Source organism: Hypanus sabinus, chromosome 29 (assembly GCF_030144855.1).
Source record: "Hypanus sabinus isolate sHypSab1 chromosome 29, sHypSab1.hap1, whole genome shotgun sequence".
In the NCBI taxonomy this organism is placed as follows: Eukaryota; Metazoa; Chordata; class Chondrichthyes; order Myliobatiformes; family Dasyatidae; genus Hypanus; species Hypanus sabinus.
Window position 1 is genome coordinate 21,592,615 of NC_082734.1, and position 22,993 is coordinate 21,615,607.

Sequence of the window (22,993 nt, forward strand, 5' to 3'; positions counted from 1 at the left end):
TGCTCTGGGTTGCCACTGCGGAGAAGATCTGTCATTTTCTCTATGCTGTTTATGTTTCAGGTATTTGTCCATTGAGGGTCCCAGTGGAGAGAGGGAGGGGACAGAGGGAAGGGAGGGAAAGGGGAAAAAGAGAGAGTGAAGGGGAGGTTGTGTGAGACAGAAAGAGAGAGGGAGAGGTTGAGTGTGCAAGGTGAGAGGAAAGGGGTGTGGAAGAGAGGGAGGAGGTAAGAGAGAGAGATTAAGGAAAAGGAGGCAGAAGGGGTCAGGCAGTTGAAAGAGAGGGAAGAAGGTGGGAGAGGGAGACCGGATTAGAGATGAGGATGGAGGCAGAGTGAACGAGGGAGAGTAAGGTAGAGAGAACAAGGGGGAGGGAGGAGTTTGACAGGGGGAGGAAGAGAGTGAACGTGAAGGAGAGTGAAGGAAGGAGGGAAGAGGGAGGGAGAGAGTGAATGAAGGAGTAAGTGGAGGGTAAGAGGAAGAGAGCATAAATGAGGGGAGGAAGGGAGTGAGGGAGGAAGAGGACTAAGAAAAGGATCCATCTGTAACCCCTCTCCCCACTGGAGCCTCACTGATAACCCCATCCGTGTCCCTCTGCCTGACCCAGTTGGTGGGGGGGGGAGCACGGAGAGCCAGTAACTGCGGACGATGGATCTGCCCCAGGCTCCGGACCCCTCGCCCAGCCTGGAAGAGGGGCTGTACCCCTTCCCACTGAGCCGGATGGGCCCATACATACCCAGGCCCAGCACTGAGGTAGAGGGCGAGGAGGAAGAGCTGAGGGCGGTGCTGAGGCAGCGAGAGCAGGACCTGTACCTGGCGGCCGAGCTGGGCAAGGCCCTGCTGGAGAGGAGCCAGGAACTGGGCCACCAGAAGGAGATCCTGGAGCAGGAGCTGGAAGAGGCATTGCAGGTCAGTAAGGGGCCGAATGACCTAAGGACTGGGTATGGAGAAGGTTATGGACAGAAGGACACTGGTGACAGTGACAGGGAGGACCCAGTGGCCGGAACAGTGTTGTTGTGGCACGTGGGAGGGTGTGGTTTGAGAGGGAGGAGATTCATCAACGAACCAGTCCAGGACCCTGCAACAGGGCTGGAACAAGGGAGAGCGGATCTATTATCTACATGTAACCACCCTCCCCCTGAACCCCTTTAATAAATCTTGATCTGTAACCCACTTCCAAGGATTTGTTATCTGATATATAATCCCCACCAGCACCCTAAGTCCCTGGATTAGATCCCAGTCTGTAACTCACTGTTGGGGATCTATTTTTCTATATATAAATACTGTTAAACTCTGGACAAGGTCCTAGCTTGCAATACACACCGCGAGATCTGTTATTTAATAAATAAATCACTGAACCTGGACTACACCCAGGCCTGTAACATGCACCAGGGGATCTGTTATTCAATATATACATCACCGAACCCCTGGACTAGGTCCCAGCCTGTAACCTACTCCTCGGGAATCTATTATTCTATATATAAACCCCCTTAACCCAGAGATCAGCTCCCAGCCTGTAACCCACTCCCACAATCTGTTATTCATTGCCTTTTGAAGATGTCCTCAGTGCTGGGGAGGCTAGAGCCCATGATGGAGCTGGTTGAGTTTACAACTCTCTGCAGTTTTTTCTGAACCTGTGCAATTGCCCCTCCATACCAGATGGAGATGCCACGAATTAGAATTTTCTCCACGATACTCCTGTAGAAGTTTGCTGCTGTCTTTGGTGACATACCAGGTCTCCTGAAACTCCTAATAAAACATAGCTACTGTTGTGCTTCTTTGTGAATGAATTGGGTCTAGGGTAAATCCTCAGAGAGGTTGACACCCAGGAATTTGAAACTGCTCACCCTTTCCACTGCAGATCTCTGATAAGGACTGGTGTGTGTTCCTTCAACTTCCCTTTCCTGAAGGGAATAAAGGAAAAAAGAGTTGATGTTTCAAGCTGAGACTCCTCATCAGGAACCTTCTCTAGTCCCGATGAAGGGTCTCAGCCTGAAATGTTGACTCTATATTCCTTTCCATAGATTCTGCCTGACCTGCTGAGTTCCGCCAGCATTTTGTGTGTGTGTTACTCCGGATTTCCAGCAGACTCTTGAGACAGCTGACATTGTTTACTTGGATTTTCAGAAGTTCTTTGACTAAGTGCTGCGCATGAGGCTGCTGGACAGGATAAGAGCCCGTGGTGTTGCTGGAAAGATACCAGCGTGGAAAGAAGATTGGCTGACTGGCGGGAGGGAATGGGTGGGAAATGCTGCAGTAAATTGTAAACTCTGCCAGCTCCATCATGGGCACCAGCCTCCCCAACATCAAAAGGCGATGCCTCAAAAAGGCAGCATCCATCATTAAGGACCCTCATCACCCAGGACATGCCCTCTTCTACTATCAAGTAGGACGTACAGGAGCCTGAAGACACAATCTCTATGTTTCAGGAACAGCTTATTCCCTTCTGCTATCAGATTTCTGAATGGACAATGAATCCATGAACACTACCTCATTATTTCCCCTCTCTTTTTGCATGACTATATTTTACATCTAATTGTAGTTTATAGTTTTTATTATGTATTGCAATGTGCTGCTGCCACAAAACAGTAAATTTCATGCCGTGTACCAGTGATATCAAACCTGATTCTGGAACAAAGGGGACCTTTTCCGGTTTGTTGTCAGTGACTAGTGCTGTTGTACAGGGGTCACGTTAGATGTCAATGATTTGGATGACGGAATTGATGGTTTTGTGGCCAAGTTTGTGGATGATACAAAGATAGGTGGAGGGGCAGGCAGTATTGAGGAAGCAGGGAGTCTACAGAAAGTCTTAGACAGATGAGGAGAATGGGCAAAGAAGTGGCAGATGGAATACACGGTAGGGAAGTACATGGTCATGTACTTTGGTAAAAGAATAAAGGTGTAGACTATATAACCATATAACAATTACAGCACGGAAACAGGCCATCTCGGCCCTTCTAGTCCATGCCGAACGCTTACACTCACCTAGTCCCACCGACCTGCACTCAGCCCATAACCCTCCATTCCTTTCCTGTCCATATACCTATCCAATTTTACTTTAAATGACAAAATCGAATCTGCCTCTACCACTTCTACTGGAAGCTCATTCCACACAGCTACCACTCTCTGAATAAAGAAATTCCCCCTCGTGTTACCCCTAAACTTTTGCCTACTAACTCTCAAATCGTGTCCTCTTTTCTGAACAGGACTATTTTCTAAACAGGAAGAAAATTCAGAAATGAGAGGTGCAAAGTGACATGGGAGATAATGTGCAGGATTCCCTAAATGTGAAGGATTGTACGATGAATCAACAGTAGGGAAGGCAAACATTGGCATTTATTTCAAAAGGATTAGAATACAAGAGCTGAGGCTTTATAAGGCAGCCGTCAGACTGCACAGAGTATTGTGAGCACTTTTGAGCCCCGTATCTAAGAAAAATGTGCTGGCATTGCAGACAGTCGAGAGAAGGTCCACGAGAACGTTGTCAGGAATGAAAGGGCTAACATACGAGGAATGTTTGATGGCTCTCTGGCTGTACTCACTGGAGTTTAGAACATTGTGGGGTGATCTCATTAAAACCTATTGAATATTGAAAGGCCTATGGAGTGGACGTGATGAGGATGTTTCCTATAGTGGGTGAGTTCAGGACCAGGGTGATGACCCTTTGGAACAGAGATGAGGAGAAATTTCTTTAGCCAGAGGGTGGTGAATCTGCAGAATTAATTGCCACAGACAGCTATGGAGGCCGAGTCATTGGTTGTATTTAAAGCAGAGGACGATAGTTTCTTGATTAGTAAGGACATCAAAGGTTACAGGGAGAAATCAGGAGAATGGGGTTGGGAGGAATAATAAATCAGCCATGATGGAATAACGGAGCAGACTCGATGGGCTGAATGGCCTAATACTGCTCCCATGCCTTACAGTTATTTTTCAACTGGGTGCCCGTGACCAGAGGCATTCACCAGGGGCTCACTCTGAGACCTTTGTTGATGATTTTGTTGAGAATGTACAAGGGATGTGGATGCTCAGACACCACCAAAATAGATGGCTTCGTAGACAGTGAAGCTGGTTGCTGGGACAACCTCGATCAAGTGGGGAAGCGGACCGTGGAATGGCAAAAGGAGTTTTGTTCGGATAAGTGCAAGGTGATACATTTTTGGAAGAGAAATGAGGATGGGTGGGACCTGCAAAGTGAGCGGCAGGGTCCGGGGGAACAGAGAGGCCCAGGGGTACAGGACTTGCACAGTGAGCGGGAAGGTCCAGGGGAAACAGAGAGGCCCAGGGGAACAGGACTTGCACAGTGAGCGGGAAGGTCCAGGGGAAACAGAGAGACCCAGGGGTACAGGACTTGCACAGTGAGCGGGAAGGTCCAGGGGAAACAGAGAGGCCCAGGGGTACAGGACTTGCACTGTGAGCAGCAGGGTCCAGGGGAAACAGAGAGACCCAGGGGTACAGGACTTGCACTGTGAGCAGCAGGGTCCGGGGGAACAGAGAGACCCAGGGGTACAGGACTTGCACAGTGAGCGGGAAGGTCCAGGGGAAACAGAGAGGCCCAGGGGTACAGGACTTGCACTGTGAGCAGCAGGGTCCAGGGGAAACAGAGAGACCCAGGGGTACAGGACTTGCACTGTGAGCAGCAGGGTCCGGGGGAACAGAGAGACCCAGGGGTACAGGACTTGCACAGTGAGCGGGAAGGTCCAGGGGAAACAGAGAGGCCCAGGGTACAGGACTTGCACAGTGAGCGGGAAGGTCCAGGGGAAACAGAGAGGCCCAGGGGTACAGGACTTGCACAGTGAGCGGCAAGGTCCGGGGGAACAGAGAGGCCCAGGGGTACAGGACTTGCACAGTGAGCGGGAAAGTCCAGGGGAAACAGAGAGACCCAGGGGTACAGGACTTGCACAGTGAGCGGCAGGGTCCAGGGGAACAGAGAGACCCAGGGGTACAGGACTTGCACAGTGAGCGGGAAGGTCCAGGGGAAACAGAGAGACCCAGGGGTACAGGACTTGCACAGTGAGCGGCAGGGTCCAGGGGAACAGAGAGGCCCAGGGGTACAGGACTTGCACAGTGAGCGGCAGGGTCCAGGGGAACAGAGAGGCCCAGGGGTACAGGACTTGCACTGTGAGCAGCAGGGTCCAGGGGAAACAGAGAGGCCCAGGGGTACAGGACTTGCACAGTGAGCGGCAGGGTCCAAGGGAAACAGAGAGGCCCAGGGGTACAAGTACATGAGTCCCTGAAAATGGAGGCAGAGAGACAGGGGGTGAGAAGCATTTGGCAGGCTGGTCTTTATCAGTCAATACAACGAGTATAAAAGTTAGGATGTTACGTTGTAGTTGTACAGGATGTTGGTGAGGCTGCAGTTGGAGTATTGTGCTTAGTCTTGGTCCGAGCTGGAAGCAGTACAGAGGAGATCTAGGAGACTGTTTCAGCGACTCAAGGGTCTAAGTTATGGAGAGAGTTTGGGATTTTATTCCTTGGAGAATAAGAGATTGAGATGTGAACTTATTGAGGTGTATCTCATCATGAGGGACATAGATAGAGAGAGTTAATGAACATAGTGTTTTCCCTGGGGTTGGGGAATCAAGAACCAGAGAGCACAGGTTTGAGGTGAGAGGGACGAGATTGAAAAGGATTCTAAGGTGTTACCTACTCACCCAGCGGTCGGGATATGGAACCAGCTGCCAGAGAAGTGGTTGAGGCAAGTACATTAAAAGGAACTTGGACAGATACGTGGGTAGGAAAGGTTTGGAGGGATGTAGGCCAAATGTGAGCCAATGGGACCAACTGAGATGGAAATTCTGATCAGGAGGGCCAAGGAGCCTGTCTCCTTGCAATGTAACCCTGTAAAAACAAGGATGTGTTGCCGAGGCTTTGTGGGACATTGGTCAGATCACAGTTGGAGTATTGTGACCATGTTTTGGCCCTGTATCTAAGGAAGGATGTGTTGGCCCTGTAAGGGGTTCACAGGATGGGTTAAGGAGCATTTGATGGTTCTGGGCCTTTACTCAGTGGAATTCAGAAGGATAAGGAGAGGTGATTCTGTTGGAAGTTTCCCAGATACTGGAAGGGATGGATAGAGTGGACGTGCAGAGGATGCCTCCATCAGCGGGAGAGTCTGGGACCCGAGGGCGCAGCCTCAAGGTGGAAGAATGTCCTTTTAGAACAGAGATGAGGAGGAGTTTCTTCAGTGGGAACATGGTGAATCTGTGGAATTCACTGTCACGGATGACTTTGGAGGTCACGTCATTGAGTGTATTTAGGGCTGAGATTGATGGGTTCTTGATTAGTGAGGGGAGTTAAGCATTGGGGTTTTAAATCCAGCACAATTGGGTGGGGAGCAGCCTAGATAGGCTAAATGGCCTTGCTCTGCTCCTATATCCCATGGCCTTGCAGGCCCAGGAGGGGGTCAGGAGCTTGGCAAGCTGACATATGTTCCCCTTCTATCCCTCGACCCCCGACCCCCAGCGGCTACATCAGGAGCGAGTGGAACAGAGGCGGAAGCTGGAGGCTCGGGAGATCGAGTGGGAGGAGCGACTGGCAGAGCTGGAGAGGGAACTGAGGGAGCAGGGGGCCACCCTGAGGAAGCGCCGAGAAGCAGAGTGGAGGGAGGCGAGGGAGCTGGTCCAGCACAAACAGCGGCTCGAGGAGCAGCTCGGCCAGGTGGGGAGGATTGGGGAGCGAGCGGCATGGGGGGGGGGGGGCTGGGGATGTGGGAGGGGGAGTGTGTGGGGATGGGGAATAGGAGGGAGTTGAGGAAGGAGGTAGTAAGAGAAGGAGTGGGGAGGAGGAGGGAGAGAGGAGTGGGTAGAGGAAAGGGAGGAGGTGGAGTTTCTTCAGTTCCTGGTGGACTGAGAGCCCTGGGAGAAGGGTAAAGGTCCATAGACACAGTGCTCAGATCTCTCTCTCTCTCTCCCTCTCTCTCTCCCCCTCTCATTCACACCTTCTGTCTTTCACTCTTTCTCTCTCTTGCTCCCTGTCACACTCACTCTTTCCCTCTCTCTATCATGCTCTCTCTGTCTGACATGCTTTCTCCCCCACCCCCGCACACTCGTGAGCTGTCCTGCCTGAGTCTCCTTGTCGAGGGTGAGGAGGGAGGAGAGATGCTCTCCAAGGAATGTCACCCCACCTGTACTGCAGGATTCTTGCCCCAACGGAGGTGAAAGACACACCCCTGCCTGGGACACATACGTATTCCTTCCTCCACCTCCCTCTCCCTCTGTGAGCAAGACCAAGGACACAGGTATTTCCCACTCTGAGGGGAGGCTGACTTTACAGGGACATTACACCCCACCACACAATACCTCCAGCCCTGGGTATTGTGCTGACTCCCCGTCTCTTTCGTCCTTCCCTCTCTCCAATCCTGCTCTCTCTGCCTTTCTCTTACCTTAACACTCTCCCTCATCTTTCTCCCTCCCTCCCCAATATCCCCTCTCCACCCCCTCCCCTCCACTCTCCCCAATCTCCCCCCTCTCTTTCCTCTCCCCTCCCCTTCCCCTGCCCTTCCTCTCTCCACCCTCCCCTCTCTACCCTTCCACTCTCCCTCATCTCTCTCCCTCCCTCCCCAATATCCCCTCTCCACCCCCTCCCCTCCGCTCTCCCCAATCTCCCCCCTCCCCTTCCTCTCCCCTCCCCTTCCCCTGCCCTCTTCCCCTCCTCTCTCCACCCTCCCCTCTCTACCCTACCCTCTCCCCTCTGCTCTCCTCTCTCCACCACCCCTCTCCCTTCAAATCCATCTTCCCCTTTTCTTTTTGTCTTTCTCCCTCCCCCTCTCTCTGCCCTCCATACTCATGTGCAAGCGGGGAAAAATCAAATAAACAGAAATTAGGCACAATTCTTACAAGAAAGAGCACAATTAGATCAAAAACAAGGTCCATTTCAGCGCAAAGTGTTGCTAAGGTGCAGTGATTAGGTTTGTGCCGGCTGGCCCTGGGTCCGATGGTCAAAGGGAAGTCTCTCTCTCTCTCTCTCTCTCTCTCTCCTCCCTCAAAACTGAAGACCCTCATCGCAGGGAGACTCGAGCCCAGCCCCTTGTTTGATGAGGTCAGTGGGATTGGATCAAACAGGTTGGGACGTCCCAGCACAGCTCAGTTGGACCGGACAGGGTGGGATGTCTGTGCTGGGGGAAAGGTCAGCAGGCTGTTTACAGGGTGGAGTTAGACCTCCCATTGATACCGAGATTCTCTTGCTCTCTCCCACTAACCCCCGGCAGACAAACGGGGAGCTGCAGTCTCTGCGGAACCAGCTCCAGGCCCGGGACGAGGCCTCGCAGGATCGGACCCTGCACTCCGAGCAGCTGGCCCGGATAAAGAGCCTGCAGGCAGAGGTGAGCAGATCAGGATGGGGTAGAGATGGGTGACCTTCCCTACCCGCCCAGATTGTATCTGTCTGTTTCTGTGTGGTTGTCTGCGTCTGCCTGAGACTCTGCATCTGTGTGTGTGTCTTCCCCCTCCACTCTCTCCTCCCCCTGTCCCCTCTATCCCCTCCTCTCTCTCTCTCCCTACCTTTCACCCATACCTTTCTTTCCCCCTCCTCCTCCCTACACCAACTCCCCCTCTACCCCTCCCTCTCCCTACCCCACCATCATCCCCCTCCCCGCCACCCATTCTTTCCCACTCTCCACCCCTCCTTCCCTCTCCTCACCTAGCTCCCTTTTACCTCCCTCCCTCTCACCCACCCCCTGAGCGGGACAGGACAGTGGACGAAGGTGAGGTGTTCACCCTCTCCCGTGTTACCCAGCATGCTGGGGTGGCGAGATCCCCAGTAGGGGCTCAGGAGAAGCTGAGGCGTTTGTGAGCAGCCACAAGCATCAGCTCTGTCTGTGTCTGTGTAATCCTATTGCCCGTGATCCCACCGGTGAGGTCAGCTTGCATTGCAGCTCATATTCTGCGTCCCAAGTGCCCCGACACTCCCGGGGCCAGTGGTCGGGCACTCGAATGAGCCTGGGATCCGAAACGCGGCTCCCCAAACGCGAGCCAACACCTTCTCCCCAATGCTCATACAGACCCCAAAACACACAGGACAAACACTGGCCCTTAAAACGTGAGTCAGCATCTTCTTCCCAATATACAACCTGCCCAGACTGTGCCCCCCAAATTACACAGAGCAAATGCAGCCCCCAAAACACTAGATGGCCCCCTCCCTTCAATACATAATCTACTTGTACAGACTCCAAAGTACACAGGAGAAACACAGCTTCCAGAATGTGAGGCAGCATCTTCTCCCCAATATACAGATGCCTGCCCAAACACCAGTTGCCAAAAACGGAGCCCATGATGGCCCTCAGTGCACGGTCCAAACACCGTCCGTAGACACCGCACTCTCCCCAAAATACAGGCCTGTTTCTGAACCCTGGGGGAACAGAGGGTGAGGGTGGGATTAGTGGGGGTTTTCAGGGTTAGGGTGATGTCTGAATGTGGGTCTGTCTGTGTCTCCTCATCTATCAGTCTGTCTTTCAGTATCCGTTAGCCTGTTTATCTGCATTCCACTGTCTGTCTGCACCCCTCCAGGTAATGCTGGAGGGGTGGGAGGTGGATGGGGTGTGGGGAGGGCACGGGTCTCCTTCGCCCCCGCCGACCCTGGTACTCAGCTCTCTCCTCTCCCCTCCCTGCGGCAGAACCAGGAGCTGGCGGTTCGGGTACGACAGTCCCAGGACCAGACGCGGAGCCTGGCGCAGGAGAACGTGGAGCTGCGCAAACAGCAGGAGGCTCTCCAGGACCAGCTCAGCACCCTGGAGAGGGTCAGCCAGGGACAGCTGCAGCAGGTTAGGGGCGGGACGGGCACGGGGAACTGCAACGGGGTTATTTATTTATTCAGGGATAGGGGCGGCCCTTTGAGCCATGCTGCCCCAACAACCCTAAAACCCCGATTCACCACAACCTCATCAACCCACCCGGTACGTCTTTGGACCGTGGGAGGAAGCCGGAGAACCCGGAGGAAACCCACACGTTCCGCAGAGAGGGCCAACTGAGAATCCTTCCAGAACGGTGCCGGAATTGAACTGCAAGCTCCAGAACGCCCCGAGCTGTAATTGTGGCAAGCTAACTGCTGCAGGACTGTGCCGTATCTTGGCATGTACCGAGATATGGTAAACAGCTTGCCTTCCCACAGATTAGATTAGCGTACATTGAGGTAGAACAATAACACTGCGGATTAAAGTGTAACAGCTACAGAGAAAGTGCACTGGAAGTAAACATTAAGGTGCAAGATCATCACATGGTAGATCGTGAGGTCATGAGTCCATCAAGAGGTCCATTCAAGAGTCTGATAACAGTGGGATTGAAGCTGTCCTTGAGCCTGGTGATACAGGGGCTTCTGTATCTTCTGCCTGGTGGGAGAGGGGTGAAGAGAGAATGTTTGGGGTGGGCGGGGTCTTTGATTAAACTGGCTGCTTTACCGAAAAGCATAGTCGAGTCCAAGGAGGGGAGGCTGGTTCCCATGACGTGCTAAGCTGTGTCCACAACCTGACGGTTTCTCACGGTCACAGTTGCTGTACACTGCCGTGGTGCACTTGGATAGGATGCTTTCTATGGTAGATGAGGGTCCAGGGGGACATGCCGAATTTCTTTAGCCTTCTGAAGAAGTAGAGATGAGCTTCTTCGGCTGTGATGTTTAAGTGGCTGGACCAGGACAGGCTGTTTGTGATGGTCAGGATGTCGAAGCTTTCACCCTCTCGGCCCCTGCCCCGTCGATGTAGACAGGAACCTGTGCACCGCCCTCCTCTTCCTGGTGTCCATGACCAACTCTTCTGTTTTGCTGACATCGAGTGAAAGGTCACGACACTAAGCTCTCTGTCCTCCATCTCAATGCTATTTGAGATACAACTCACTACTGGGGTCTCCTGTCCGCTCTCCATCCTAGGTATGTCAGGCCCAGAGAGACCTGGAGGAGCTCAGGTCATCCAATGAAAGCCTGAAGGAGGCCCTGCGAGAGCTGCGGGAGGAGGCAAGGGTCCGGCACAGGCCCCAACTTGAAGACTCGCTACACTCTGAGATCCGGGCAGCCGTGGAGCCAGACACTCTCTCTCTCTCCCATGTACAGGTAGATTCCTGGGGGTCTTCTTCTCTTGGTGACCAATAACCCACTGGTTTGTGACAGGGTTCAGACCATTACAGGTTCAGGGTTTGGAAGTCCAAACACAGGGTCATACAGTGCAGAAACAGGCCCTTAGGCCCAACCAGTCCATACTAACCAACATCGCCATCTAACCTGGTTTCATTTCCCCTTGTTTGGCCCAATTCCCTCCAAACCTTTCCTATCCATGTACTGTATCTTTACAGGCGTCTTTGAAATGCTGTTAATGTACCTGCCTCAACCACTTCCTCGAGTATCGGACATCTCAAACCTGTGGAGAAATCTCTGCTATACCTATTGCTCTAACAATCTTATAAAACTCTGTCAGGTCTCCTCTCAGTCTCCATCACTCTAGAGAAAGCACCCCAAGTTATAGCATGTGCTCTCTAATCCAGGCAGCATTCTGGTGAACCTCTTTTGCATCCTTTCCAAAGCCTCCATGTCTTGCCTCTAAGGGAGCGACCAGAAGTGAATGCAATACTCCAGATGTGGCCTGACCAGCGTTTTATAGACCTGCAAACTTCAAAGTAAATTTATTATCAAAGTACATACAGTATATATCACCCTGAGATTAATTTTCTTGTGGGCATTTGCTGTACAAAGTACAAAGAAACACAATAGAATCAATGAAAAATCGTGCAAAACAAGACAAAGTGTAAAAGAACAAATTGTGCAAATACAGAAAAAAAATTATAAATAAGCAATAAATATCGAGAGCATGAGATGTAGAGTCTTTGAAAGTGAGTCCGTAAGTTGTGAAATCAGTTCAGCATAGGGAACTTATCCTTTTGGTTCAAGAGCCTGATGCTCAAGAGTGATATCTGTTCCTGAACTTGCTGGTGTTGGACTTAAGGCTTCTGTACCTCCTTCCTGATGGCAGCAGCGAGAAGAGAGCGTGTCTTGGATGGTGGGGGGGGGGGGGGGGTCCTTGATGAAGGATACTGCTTTCCTGTGAAGCTCCTTACGGATGTGCTCAATGGTGAGGAGGGCTTTATCTGTGATGGACTAGGCTGTACCTACAGTCTTTTGTAGACTTCTCTGTTGAAGAGCATTGGTGTTTCCATAGGAGGCCATGATGCGGCCAGCCAGTATACTCTTCACCGCAAATCTACAGAAGACTGTCAAACTTTTAGATGACATGCTGAACCCTCACAAGCTTCTGAGAAAGTAGAGGCGTATGGCACTTACATGCTGAACTCAGGACAGATCCTCTGAAATGATAAAGCCAAGGAATTTAAAGTTGCTGACCCTCTCCACCTCTGATCCCTTGATGAGGACTGGCTCATGAACTCCAGTCCCCTCCTCATGTAGTCAATAATCAGCTCTTTGGTTTTGTTGAATGAGGAGTTGTTGCTGTAGGACCACTCAGCCAGATTTTCAATCAGACAACAATGGTGGCATCGTCAGCAAAACCTAAATATGCCATTGGAGCTGTGCTTAGCCTCACAGTCTTAAGTGTTAAGTGAGTACGGCAGGGGACAAAGTACACAGCCTTGTGATGCACCTGTGCTGATGGAGATTGTGGAGGAGATGTTGTTGCCAATCTGAACTGAATGGGCCTTGCAAATGAGAAAATTAAGCATCCAGTTGCTTGAGGTGGTATTGAGGCCAAGGTCTTGGAGCTTATTGATCGGTTTTCAGCTGATGACAGTGTTGAATGCAGAACTGTAGTCAATGAGGAGCATCCTGACGTGTGCATCTTCACTGTCCAGATGTTCCAAGGCTGAGTGAAGAGCCAACAAAATGGCATCTGCTGCGACAGTAGGCAAATTGGGGCAGATCCAGGTCATTTCTCTAGCAGGAGCTAATCACCACCCTCTCAAAACACTTCATCGCTGTGGACGTAACTACTACTAGACAATGGTAATAGGGGTAATTTATCACATTCTTCTTGGGAACTGATATAATTGAAGCCTGCTAGAAGCAGGTGGGTGTCTCATAGTGCTAAATCAAAAGGTTCAAGGTACCGGTGAACATTTATGCCAGTTGATCAGCACAGGTCCTCAGTGCCCGGCCAGGTACCCAACTGGGCTGGATGCTTTCTGTGAGTTCACCCTCCTGAAGGTTGCCCTCACATCAGCCTCAGAGACTGAAATCACAGGGCCACTGGGAGCTGCGGGAGTTTGTGAAGGTTTCTCCAGGTTTTGTCAAAGTGAGCAGAAAAGGCATTGAGTCTATCTGTGAGCGAAACATCGTTGTCACTTGTCACTTGGTTTTACTTTGCATGAAGATGTGACTTCCCAACTTAGTTTCTGCACTAATAAAGGCAGGCATTCTGTACACCCTGTCACTCCGAGAAGCACTTTCAGGGAGCTGCGAACTTGGACCTCAAGATCCTGCTCTACATCAACACTATTAACTTCCCTCTATGTACTCTATGCACTCTCTCGATATTTGATATTCCAAAGTGCGACACAACACGTTTAGGGTCAGGGTCACAGAGAATCCAAATCAGAATGAGAATCAGGTTTAATATCACCGGAAAATGTCATGAAAATTGTTCTTTTACATCACCACACCACAATAGATAATAAAAAACTATAATTTACAATAAGAAATCTATTTTTAAAAATTAAATTAAATAAGTGAGAGCCAAGAAAATTGAGGTAGTGCATTGAGGTGGGTTCATTGTCCAGTCAGAGAAATGATAGCGGAGGAGAAGAATCTATTATCCTGAAATGTTGAGTGGGTGTCTTCAGGCTCCCACACCTTTGTAAGGTCACACATCAATCTCCTAGTCTCCTAGGAATAAAGTCCCACCCTACCCAAAATCTCTCCATAAACCAGTCCCTCGTCCCAACAAAATCCTCATAAATCTCTTCAGCACTCAGTTCAGCTCACTGACATCTTTCCTAGAGCAGGGGTACCAAAACTGAAACCAATACTAAATACGGCCTAACCAACATCTTCTACAACTGCAGTATGATGTCCCAACTCCTGCACATTCTACACTGTCCTGTGTCTCCACTTTCAAGGAACCATGTACCTGTACCTATATTGAATATTGAGGGGTCTGGATGGAGTGGACATGAGGAGGAATTTTCCAGTGGTGGGGGAGTCTGGGACCAGAAAGCAAGAATGTCCCTTTATAACAGAGAATACGAGGAATTTCTGAAGCCAGAGGGTGCTGAATCTGGGGTATTCATTGCCACAGGCAGCTGTGGAGGCCAAGTCATTGAGTTTATTTAAGGTGGAGGTTGATAGGTTCTTGATTAGTAAAGATGTCAAAGGGAGATGGCAGGAGAATGGGATTGAGAGGATTAGAAATTAGCCACAATGGAATGGTGGAGCAGACTTGATGGGTCAAATGGCCTAATAAGACTAAGGAACATGGTCTATACGCCTTGACGTTTCTGTTCTATGAAAGACTCCAGGGCCCTTTTGTTCATTGTGAAAGTTCTGCCCTTGTTTGTCTTCCCATAATGCAACATCTATCTTATCCAAATTAAATTCCAACTGCCATTTCCTGGCCTGTTTACCAAGTGGATCAAGATCCCTCTGTAAATCCACGCCCAGATTAAACTTCACCCGGCATTCCTCCGCCCATATCTGCAACTGATCTATATCCCCCTGTCTCTTTCCATGCCATCCACAACGTCACCAATCTTCGTGTCGTCTGCAAACTTACTAATTCACCCATCCACATTTTTATCCAGGTCACTTACAAAACTTCAGAGGTCCCTGCGAACACCATTAGTTATGGAGCCACAGTTACACACTACATGGAAACAGGCCCTTTGGCCCAACTGGTACATGCTGACCCAGATCCACATGCCTACGTTTGGCTTGTATCCCTGTAAACCTTTCCTATCCTTGTACCTGTCCAAGTGCCTTTTGAACATTGTTAATGTACCTGTCTCAGCCAGCGGCTCACTGACCACCCTCTGGGTGAAAAGGTTGTCCCCCAGGTTCCTGTTAAATCTCTCCCCTCTCACCTTAAACCTTTGCCCTCCAGTTCTTGATTCCCCAACCCCGGGAGAAACACTGTAAATTCACCCTATGACCCCGTGGTTTTATACCGCTCCATCAGGCTGAACTTCAGTCTCCTGACACCCTACATCCCAACCTCTCCCTGTGACTCGGTCCCTGGATTTCTGACAACATCCTCAATAACCTCTTCTGCACTAGTCTCGGGCCTCCAGCCAGAATTAATCCCGTGGACCGTTGCAGCTCTGTCCTCTGTGAGCAAGCCATTTCTGAATCCAGACAGCTAATCATAATCTTCCCGATCAGCCTCCACGTTGGACTTCATCAAACATCTGACTAACATCCACGTAGACAACATCTACAGTTGTACCTCCATCACCTCGTCAAGTAACTCAAGTGAGTAGGACACGACATTGCCCTACTCAAGGTCACAACGACTGTTCCTCATCAAGGTACGGTTTTCCCAACTCTCACCCCTGCACAATGCCCTGCGAAATTCCGGGACCACAGGAGAGATTCAGCAGGGTCCCTGTGTCCAACTCTGATCCTCACACGTGCTGTTGGAGACGCACAAGGATTGGGAAGGATGGGGTCTGTTTCAGGAAGGCCTCCTCCTTAGTGAAGCAAGCCATAGATACCAGGATCAGTCAGCAGGGCAGGCAGTTGGGGGTTGGAGAAGGGAAGGGAAGAAGAGGGGAAGAGAGGGAGAGAGAGAGAGAGAGAAAATATGAATATGAATATGAATCTTGAGATATAGATTGATTTTCAGGCTCGGGGAGCTGAATTAGCAGAGACCGGCTGGGGAAAGGAGCTGACAGTACCTAATCAGTAGACTGTCTGCACAGATAATCTATTAACCAGTGACCACATCTCTTTCACAGGGGACAGGCTGGCAGTTAATCCGATATATTTCTCCAGATTAGCTGGTTAATCGCCTTTAAATTTGCATTTCCTTACTCTGAATCTATCTGACAGATGGTGTAAATATTGTTGTCAAACTGAGCCCTTTTCAAAGTACTTTCTTTAACCTAGACTGGGCGTCCAGCACCCCTGTCCTCCGGAACAGAATCGGGTTTACTATCACCGACTCGGGTTATGAAACTTGTTGTTTCTTGGCAGTAGTTACAGTCCAATACATAGCGAGCCCTTGGTTGGTTACGGCCGACCCTGGGTGTTGCGTCGATACGCAAGCCAGTACAGTATTGCGTTCTCTGTGTTTATGGTGTTGGTGCAGCCCCATCCATCCCGAGCCAGTACACAAGCCAGGGCAGTACGACATGGAGAGCGAGCTGTCGCCATTGTAGCAAGCTCCCCCTCACTACACAGCTGATGAAACCAAAGGAATGGCAGAGACTGATACAGATTGGCACCAGCAGGAGTTGCCAGCCAGCGTTGAACGTAGTAAAATATACTACAGATTACAATAAGAAATATATATTATATATATAAAAAAGAGAGAGAAAATAGTGAGATAGTGTTCATTGTCAGTTCAGAAATCTGATGGCGGAGGGGAAGAAGCTGTTTATAAAGTGTCTTCCGGCTCCTGTATCTCCTCCTTGACGGTAGCAATGAGAAGAGGGCATGTCTTGGGTGATGAGGGCCCCTCATGATGGATGCCAACGTTTTGAGGTATCACCTTTAGAAGATGTTCTCGATGGTGGGAAGAGTTGTGCCCGTGATAGAGCTGGCTGAATTTACAACCCTCTGCATCTGGGCATCAGACGTACTGTCCTCAACACCCAACAACCGTCCCCCACCCAGTCCGAGTATCAGACACTCTGTTTCCCCACCCGGGACTCTGACACATGGCCTGAGCAACCCTGTACAGGGGTAAATCAGTGCACCAGCTTGTGGCATGAAATATCTTCTCTGCCCAGGGACACAGTTAATTCTGTTTAGCACACAGTTAGCATGGGAATTGAGGATTCTGGGCAAAAGGCAGGTGGGTGAACTGGAGTCCAAGTCTGGATCAACCGTGATCTGACTGAATGGCGGAGCTGTTTGTCTTGTTCAGCTTTGACCTGGCTACCTTGTTCCACTCTCCTGGAAAATGTACAAAGCAGCAGATTCCAACTACACACTCCCTCATTGAGGAGCCATCCTCCCTCCCTCTGCATTCTCATCAATCGGCTCTCCCTACCAACCCCTCCCCCTCTCCTTTCCCTCCCCCTTTTACTCCCATTCTCCTCTCCCTCCCTAACATCCCCCTCCCACTTCCCTCTCTCCCCCTCTCCCCACCCTGTTATGCTTCACCCACAATCTCCTTTCCTCATTCTCCTTCCCCTCAAAAACCTCCCGGGGCTGAAGGATGGGATTTTGCCGCTCCCTTTTGGCCCACCCTCCTGGGGGTGGTGAGGGAAACTTGGGGATGAGGGGGGATGGAGGGAGAGAGGGAGTAGTTGTGAGTGTCACTCACTCTCAGTGGGAGGAGATACTGAAGTTGGTGGTAGGCTGGCGGCAGGAGAGGGAGAGGGTCAAGGGGCAGATGGAGGTAGGGGAGGGTAAATAGAGAATGGGGAAAGGGTGAGAGAGGGAGAAAGGATGGGGTAGAGGGGGGGAAGAGTGAGAGGGTGAGAGGTGGAGGGGAAGAGGAAAGAGAGAGAGGCAGATGGGGAGCAAGGAAGAAAGGGAGGGGCATGAAAGAGTGGGGAGAAAGGGGTAAATGTGAAGGCATTTGGGAGAAAGGGGGAGAGAGGTGAAGGAGAGAGAAAGAGAGACAGAAAGGGAGATATTGATGGAGGGAGAGAGAGAGAAAATGGAGAGGAGATAGTGACAGGAGTGTGGAGTTTGGGAGCAGATTAAAAGGACCGAGTAGGGAGGGTGAACAAAGAGGAAGATGAATGGGGAGGGGGTTAGTTGCTGATCACACTGACCTCACTCTGCTCTGGAATACTGACACGGAGTGGGGGGGGGGGTGAAGAAGCCGGAGGTGGGAAGGAGGGAATGAATGAATGGTGGACAGTTATTGAGCACACTGACCTTGTCTTCTCCCCACTGACCACAGGCAGAGGAGCTGTCCCCTCGGGGAGAGGAGGAGGAGGAAGCCCGAGGGCTGAGGCAGGCGATCTGTGCCAGCAACCCTGACCAGGCCTTACAGCAGGCCATCCACTCCCGTGATGAGGCCATTCGCAAGTGAGTGTAGATCCGGCTGGGCCAACTGAACCCTTCCTCCTCTCCTCGACCCCACCCCACCACTCCCAATCATGACCCTGCCCCAACCCTCAATCCTCCCCCTACTCCTTTTGCCTCCTCCTCCCCCCTCTTCCTTTTCCTTTCCTTCTCCCCTCCTCGTCCCCTCTTCCTTCTCTCTGCCTCGTTCACTATCTTCTCACCTCACACCTCTATCTCCCCTCCCCTCCCCTCCCAAATGCTGCGTCTCTGTGTTGGTGAACTGCTGGTCATTTGTCATTACACCTGTACATTCATGATCCGTGTGTGTGGCAATAATCCCCACTTCATTTAACACCCTCCCCCTCTCCCCCCTCTCCCTGGCCTTGTGGACAGGAAACAGGAGGTGGAACGGGAACTGCGACTGGTTCAGACAGAGAGAGATTCCCTGAGCCGGGAGCTTCTCCAAACCCTGCGGCAGAAGGTAGAGCTCAGTCAGGAGCTGGAGGCCTGGCAGGTGAGTGTGGAACCCCTCCTCACCTCCCTCTGTCCTTCCCTGACCACTCTGCACCCCTCCCCCCATCTGTATCCCCCTTCGCTCATGAGCTGGTGGCCTGGTAGGTGGGTGTGGAACCCCTCCTCACCTCCCTCTGTCCTTCCCTGCACCCCCCCCCCCATCTGTATCCCCCTTCGCTCATGAGCTGGTGGCCTGGTAGGTGGGTGCAGACCTCCTACCTTACACACCTATCCTACCTCCTCCCCTCCCCTCTGCTCCCCTGCCGAAGCATTTCCCCACCCAGGAGCTGGTGGCTTGGCAGGCGACTCCCCACTTCCCTCCATCTACCTGACCCCGTCCCTCCCACCTCAATCCCTCCCCATCCCACTCCACTACCTCACCCCCATCCCTTCCCCCTCCCTCAATCCATCCCTTACTGTGCCCCAAGTTAAAGGTGGGGGTTGTTTTGGTGAGATCCCAGGTCTGGGGTGGGGTCCCGTAGGGGTTGCGACCCCTGAGTGGTTGTGGTGGAGAGTGGGAGGAAAAAGCTGAGGGTGGGGCCCTCATTTGAGATGAGGTGATTGTCCCAGGGGTCAGGGCCAGGGGGCTATGGTTGAGGAGGGGGTAGCCAAACTGTTTCTCATCTGATTCACCTCCACCATATCTATCACCCTCACTCACCTTTCCCCTCCCCATTCTCCCCGAATTCGGCCACACTGCTCCATTTCTCCCTGTTAACTCTCACCTCTCTTCCTCCTCCCCATCCCTTACCCCTACCCCTCTGTCCCTATTCGCTCCCCCACCCCTCTCACCTTCCCTCTTCTCCCCATCTTCCACCCCACAGGAAGACCTACAGGTGATCCTCACACAGCAGTTGGAGGCCCAGCAGCAGCGGGAGGTGGGGTCAGAGCCCCCCAGGGGTGGGAGAAGTCTCCTGGCTCCCAACCCTAGCCTGACCCGGGACCCCCACCGATTCCTCTCCCTCTTCCGCAAGAGCTGATGGCGATGGGAGGAGTGGGAGGCGCCCACTCCCTCACACACGAGATGGGATCTGGGACTAGATGGGGGCAGAAAGGGAGAGAGACTCCTGAACCAGAGGCCAGCCACTGATAATCCATTAACTTGCTTCCTGCATTAAACCCTCTTCCGCTGGAGGAGCAGCGGGAAAAGTTGCAGTTGCTGTTGCTGGCGTGCCCAGGCAGGCTGACTGAGGGGGGCATCACAAGCCTTTGAGGCAGCCTCTCTAGGACAATAAGTTCCCACTATCTCAGAGCATACGAACCCCCACCCCCACCCCCGGGACTGGGTGGAGCACAAGGAATCAGTGAATGGCCTCAGAGAATGGAGAATAGTGCAGCACAGGGTCCACCTCTGCCAAACACGATGCTAAAATAAACTTCACCCCTTCTGCCCTGTACGTGGTCCAAATCCCTCCATTCCCTGCACATCAATTTGTCTTGATAGCTTTTTAAACACCACATCACCAGAGAGCACATCAATTCTGCATTGTCCTTCTGTTCCCTCTCTGCCACCCTTCTGTTCACCCTCATTCTCTGTACCCCTCTCTCCATCTGTATCAGCCTCTCTCCGTACCCCTCCTCTCTCTCTGTCCCCCCTCTCTCCCTCTCCCTTTTTCTCCCCCTCCTATCTCCCTCTCTCTGTACCCATATCTCTCCATCCCCCCTCCATCCCCTCTGTCTCTCTGTCCACTCTTTTACCCCCCTCTCTCTGCCCCCTCCCTCACTGCCCCCTCTCTCTCTGCCCCATCTTACTGCCCCCCTCTCTGTACCCCCTCTCTCTCTGTCCCCTCTCTCTCTTCCCCTCTCTCATTCTGCCCCCCTTCCTGTTCATCCCCTTCTCTCTCTTTCTCCCTTTGCCCCCTTCCTCTCTGTGTCCCCTCTCTCTCTCTGCCCCCTCTGTAAAAATGCATATTCCCCTCCCTCCGCTCTCTTTCAATGCATGCCCTCTGGTATTGAACAGTTTGACACTACAGGGGAAAAGATACTGGCTCTCTTTAAACTATGTCTCTCCTAATCTTATAAAACTCCACTTCAGCCTCCACCGCTCCAGATAAAACAAACCAAATTTAGCTGATGCCCTCTAATCTAGACAGGGCAACTAGAACTACACACAATACTGACCAAAGGTTTATAAAGATGCAAATAATGACTTCCACTTAGAGTTCCTCTTGCCTCATTTTCCTTCTTGACCACCGTCGAGTTGTGTGACTACTTTCAGCGACCCTGAGATCCCTCTGGGAAATGGCAATGGTCTCATCAACCACCCCAATGTCTTTCAAGAGCAAGCTGATTCTGAATCCAAATGGCTAATTTACTGTGGATCCCAGTTACATGAGGCTTCGTGGACACAGGCGAGGATGGTTCCTCAATTTGGACCCATCTCCAACTCCAGCCATTAAAGCCCTTTAAGAGGGGCTTTTAAAAGTGGCACAACAGCACCACCGTCTGGTCAGGGCTGGTACTGCATGTCTGGGTCCAGGGGCATATTGACATCTCCCGACCTGTGCATGATGGGGCTTGTCAGATCTCAGTTTTATAAAGCTACAGAAAATGACTTCCTGGCTCTTAGACTCATTGCCCCGACTGCCTTCTTCACCGCGGTATCAACCTGCATGGCTACTTTCAGGGTGAAAGCTTCCATCTGTAGGTGGAAAAAGGGTGTTCTGATGGTTGTGAATGGGAAGGGGTGGGGTTCCATTGGGAGTGCGGACAGTGGGAGTGAATGGGAAGGGGTGGGGACCCATTGGGAGTGCGGACAGTGGGAGTGAATGGGAAGGGGTGGGGTTCCATTGGGAGTGCGGACAGTGGGAGTGAATGGGAAGGGGTGGGGACCCATTGGGAGTGCGGACAGTGGGAGTGAATGGGAAGGGGTGAGGTTCCATTGGGAGTGCGGACAGTGGGAGTGAATGGGAAGGGGTGGGGACCCATTGGGAGTGCGGACAGTGGGAGTGAATGGGAAGGGATGGGGTCCCATTGGGAGTGTGGACAGTGGGAGTGAATGGGAAGGGGTGGGGTTCCATTGGGAGTGCGGACAGTGGAATGGGAAGGGATGGGGTCCCATTGGGAGTGTGGACGGTGGGAGTGAATGGGAAGGGGTGGGGTCCCACTGGGAGTGTGGACAGTGGGAGTGAATGGGAAGAGTTGGGGTTCAGTGGGAGTGAATAGGAAGGGGTGAGGTCCATTGGGAGTGTGGATGCTGGGGGTGAATGGGAAAGGGTGGGGTCCATTGGGAGTGCAGACGGTGGGAGTGAATGGTGTTACGAACCCCGTAACTGGGTCCCTTACCAGCAAAGATCGAGAGGTCTGTTGAAGTCTGATGGTACTATTTTTAAAAGTCTTTATTTATAAAGGGGCACAAAAATAAGATTAATACAGACATTCAGATAATATACGTCATCAATACTCAATCTAAAAATGCGGGTATAATAATAATCATCAATTAAGCAATAGCTCTATCGTTTGTCTAGGGGATATTGTATTGTCCGATGGAAAGATAAAAGTCACTGTCCTTTCAAGCTGCAGCTCTTTGGGTTTAAGAGAGACGGTTTGAAACTTGCCCGGGTCTTTATGAAGCCAATCCGTTGAGTCGGGGGAGTTGGTTTCCCGTTGTTAGTTCCAAGTCGTTTTCCATGGTACCAGCCACCAGCCCCCAGGCAAGGGAACCGAACGCACGTGGCTTCCTTCAAATGGCTTCCCGCTATTACAGGATCGCTAGCGTTTCTTCTGGTGCATCTGAGGGGCTGTTCCTATAGCCCCTCTTTTATCTTAACTCGCCGGGTAGTAGATGTCAATCAGGTTGGGGTGATGCAATCTCTCTCTCGACCAGCCCACTTTGCCCGAGGGCTTGCACGTAGCATAGTCCCCAATCCACTAACGTTGTCTCCAGGAGACAATGGCCATGTCTCTCTCTCATTTCCTGGGTCCTCTGACCCAAACCAATAATGCTCTTGTGATTCTCAAAGGAGGGGGCTACCCTGCACCCTTCAGCCCCTCAGAGCTGTGGTACATTCATAACACCCCCTTTCTTCAAAGCGTTTTCACCAGCGGTGAAAACAAAGTAGTACAGAGTCTTACAGGGTTTTAGAATCTAACACAATACAAAAGTTTTTTTTTCTAGAGTAATACAGTGATACATTCAATTCAGTACCTAAACAGTTAATGATTTCAGTGTCACTTTCTTTAGTATCTTAACATCTTGTACCGTACTAATGTCTTGTAGCATCAGACTTCAATTTAATAACCACCTTTTTTTTTCCAGCAACAAACTAAGGAGGTGTGCTCTTAGCTTACGTGCATCTACAAAAGTTTATGTAAATACTAGTCTTTCGGTCGTTTTCAAACTGAACAGGCAGGCTTCCAAGGGGGCTGTCTTTATTAT

At 51.3% G+C, this 22,993-nt stretch overlaps 1 protein-coding gene across 1 annotated transcript; it reads left to right on the forward strand.

Annotated features, from left to right (window-relative positions):
- The first annotated feature begins 645 nt into the window (after positions 1-645).
- On the forward strand, positions 646-19,595 carry LOC132382784 (BICD family-like cargo adapter 2). Its single transcript, XM_059953246.1, has 8 exons — positions 646-906; positions 6,460-6,654; positions 8,204-8,317; positions 9,608-9,754; positions 10,852-11,031; positions 17,996-18,123; positions 18,496-18,616; positions 19,440-19,595. The coding sequence occupies exons 1-8, from the start codon at positions 646-648 to the stop codon at positions 19,593-19,595; spliced, it is 1,302 nt and encodes a 433-aa protein (XP_059809229.1).
- The last annotated feature ends 3,398 nt before the right edge of the window (positions 19,596-22,993 follow it).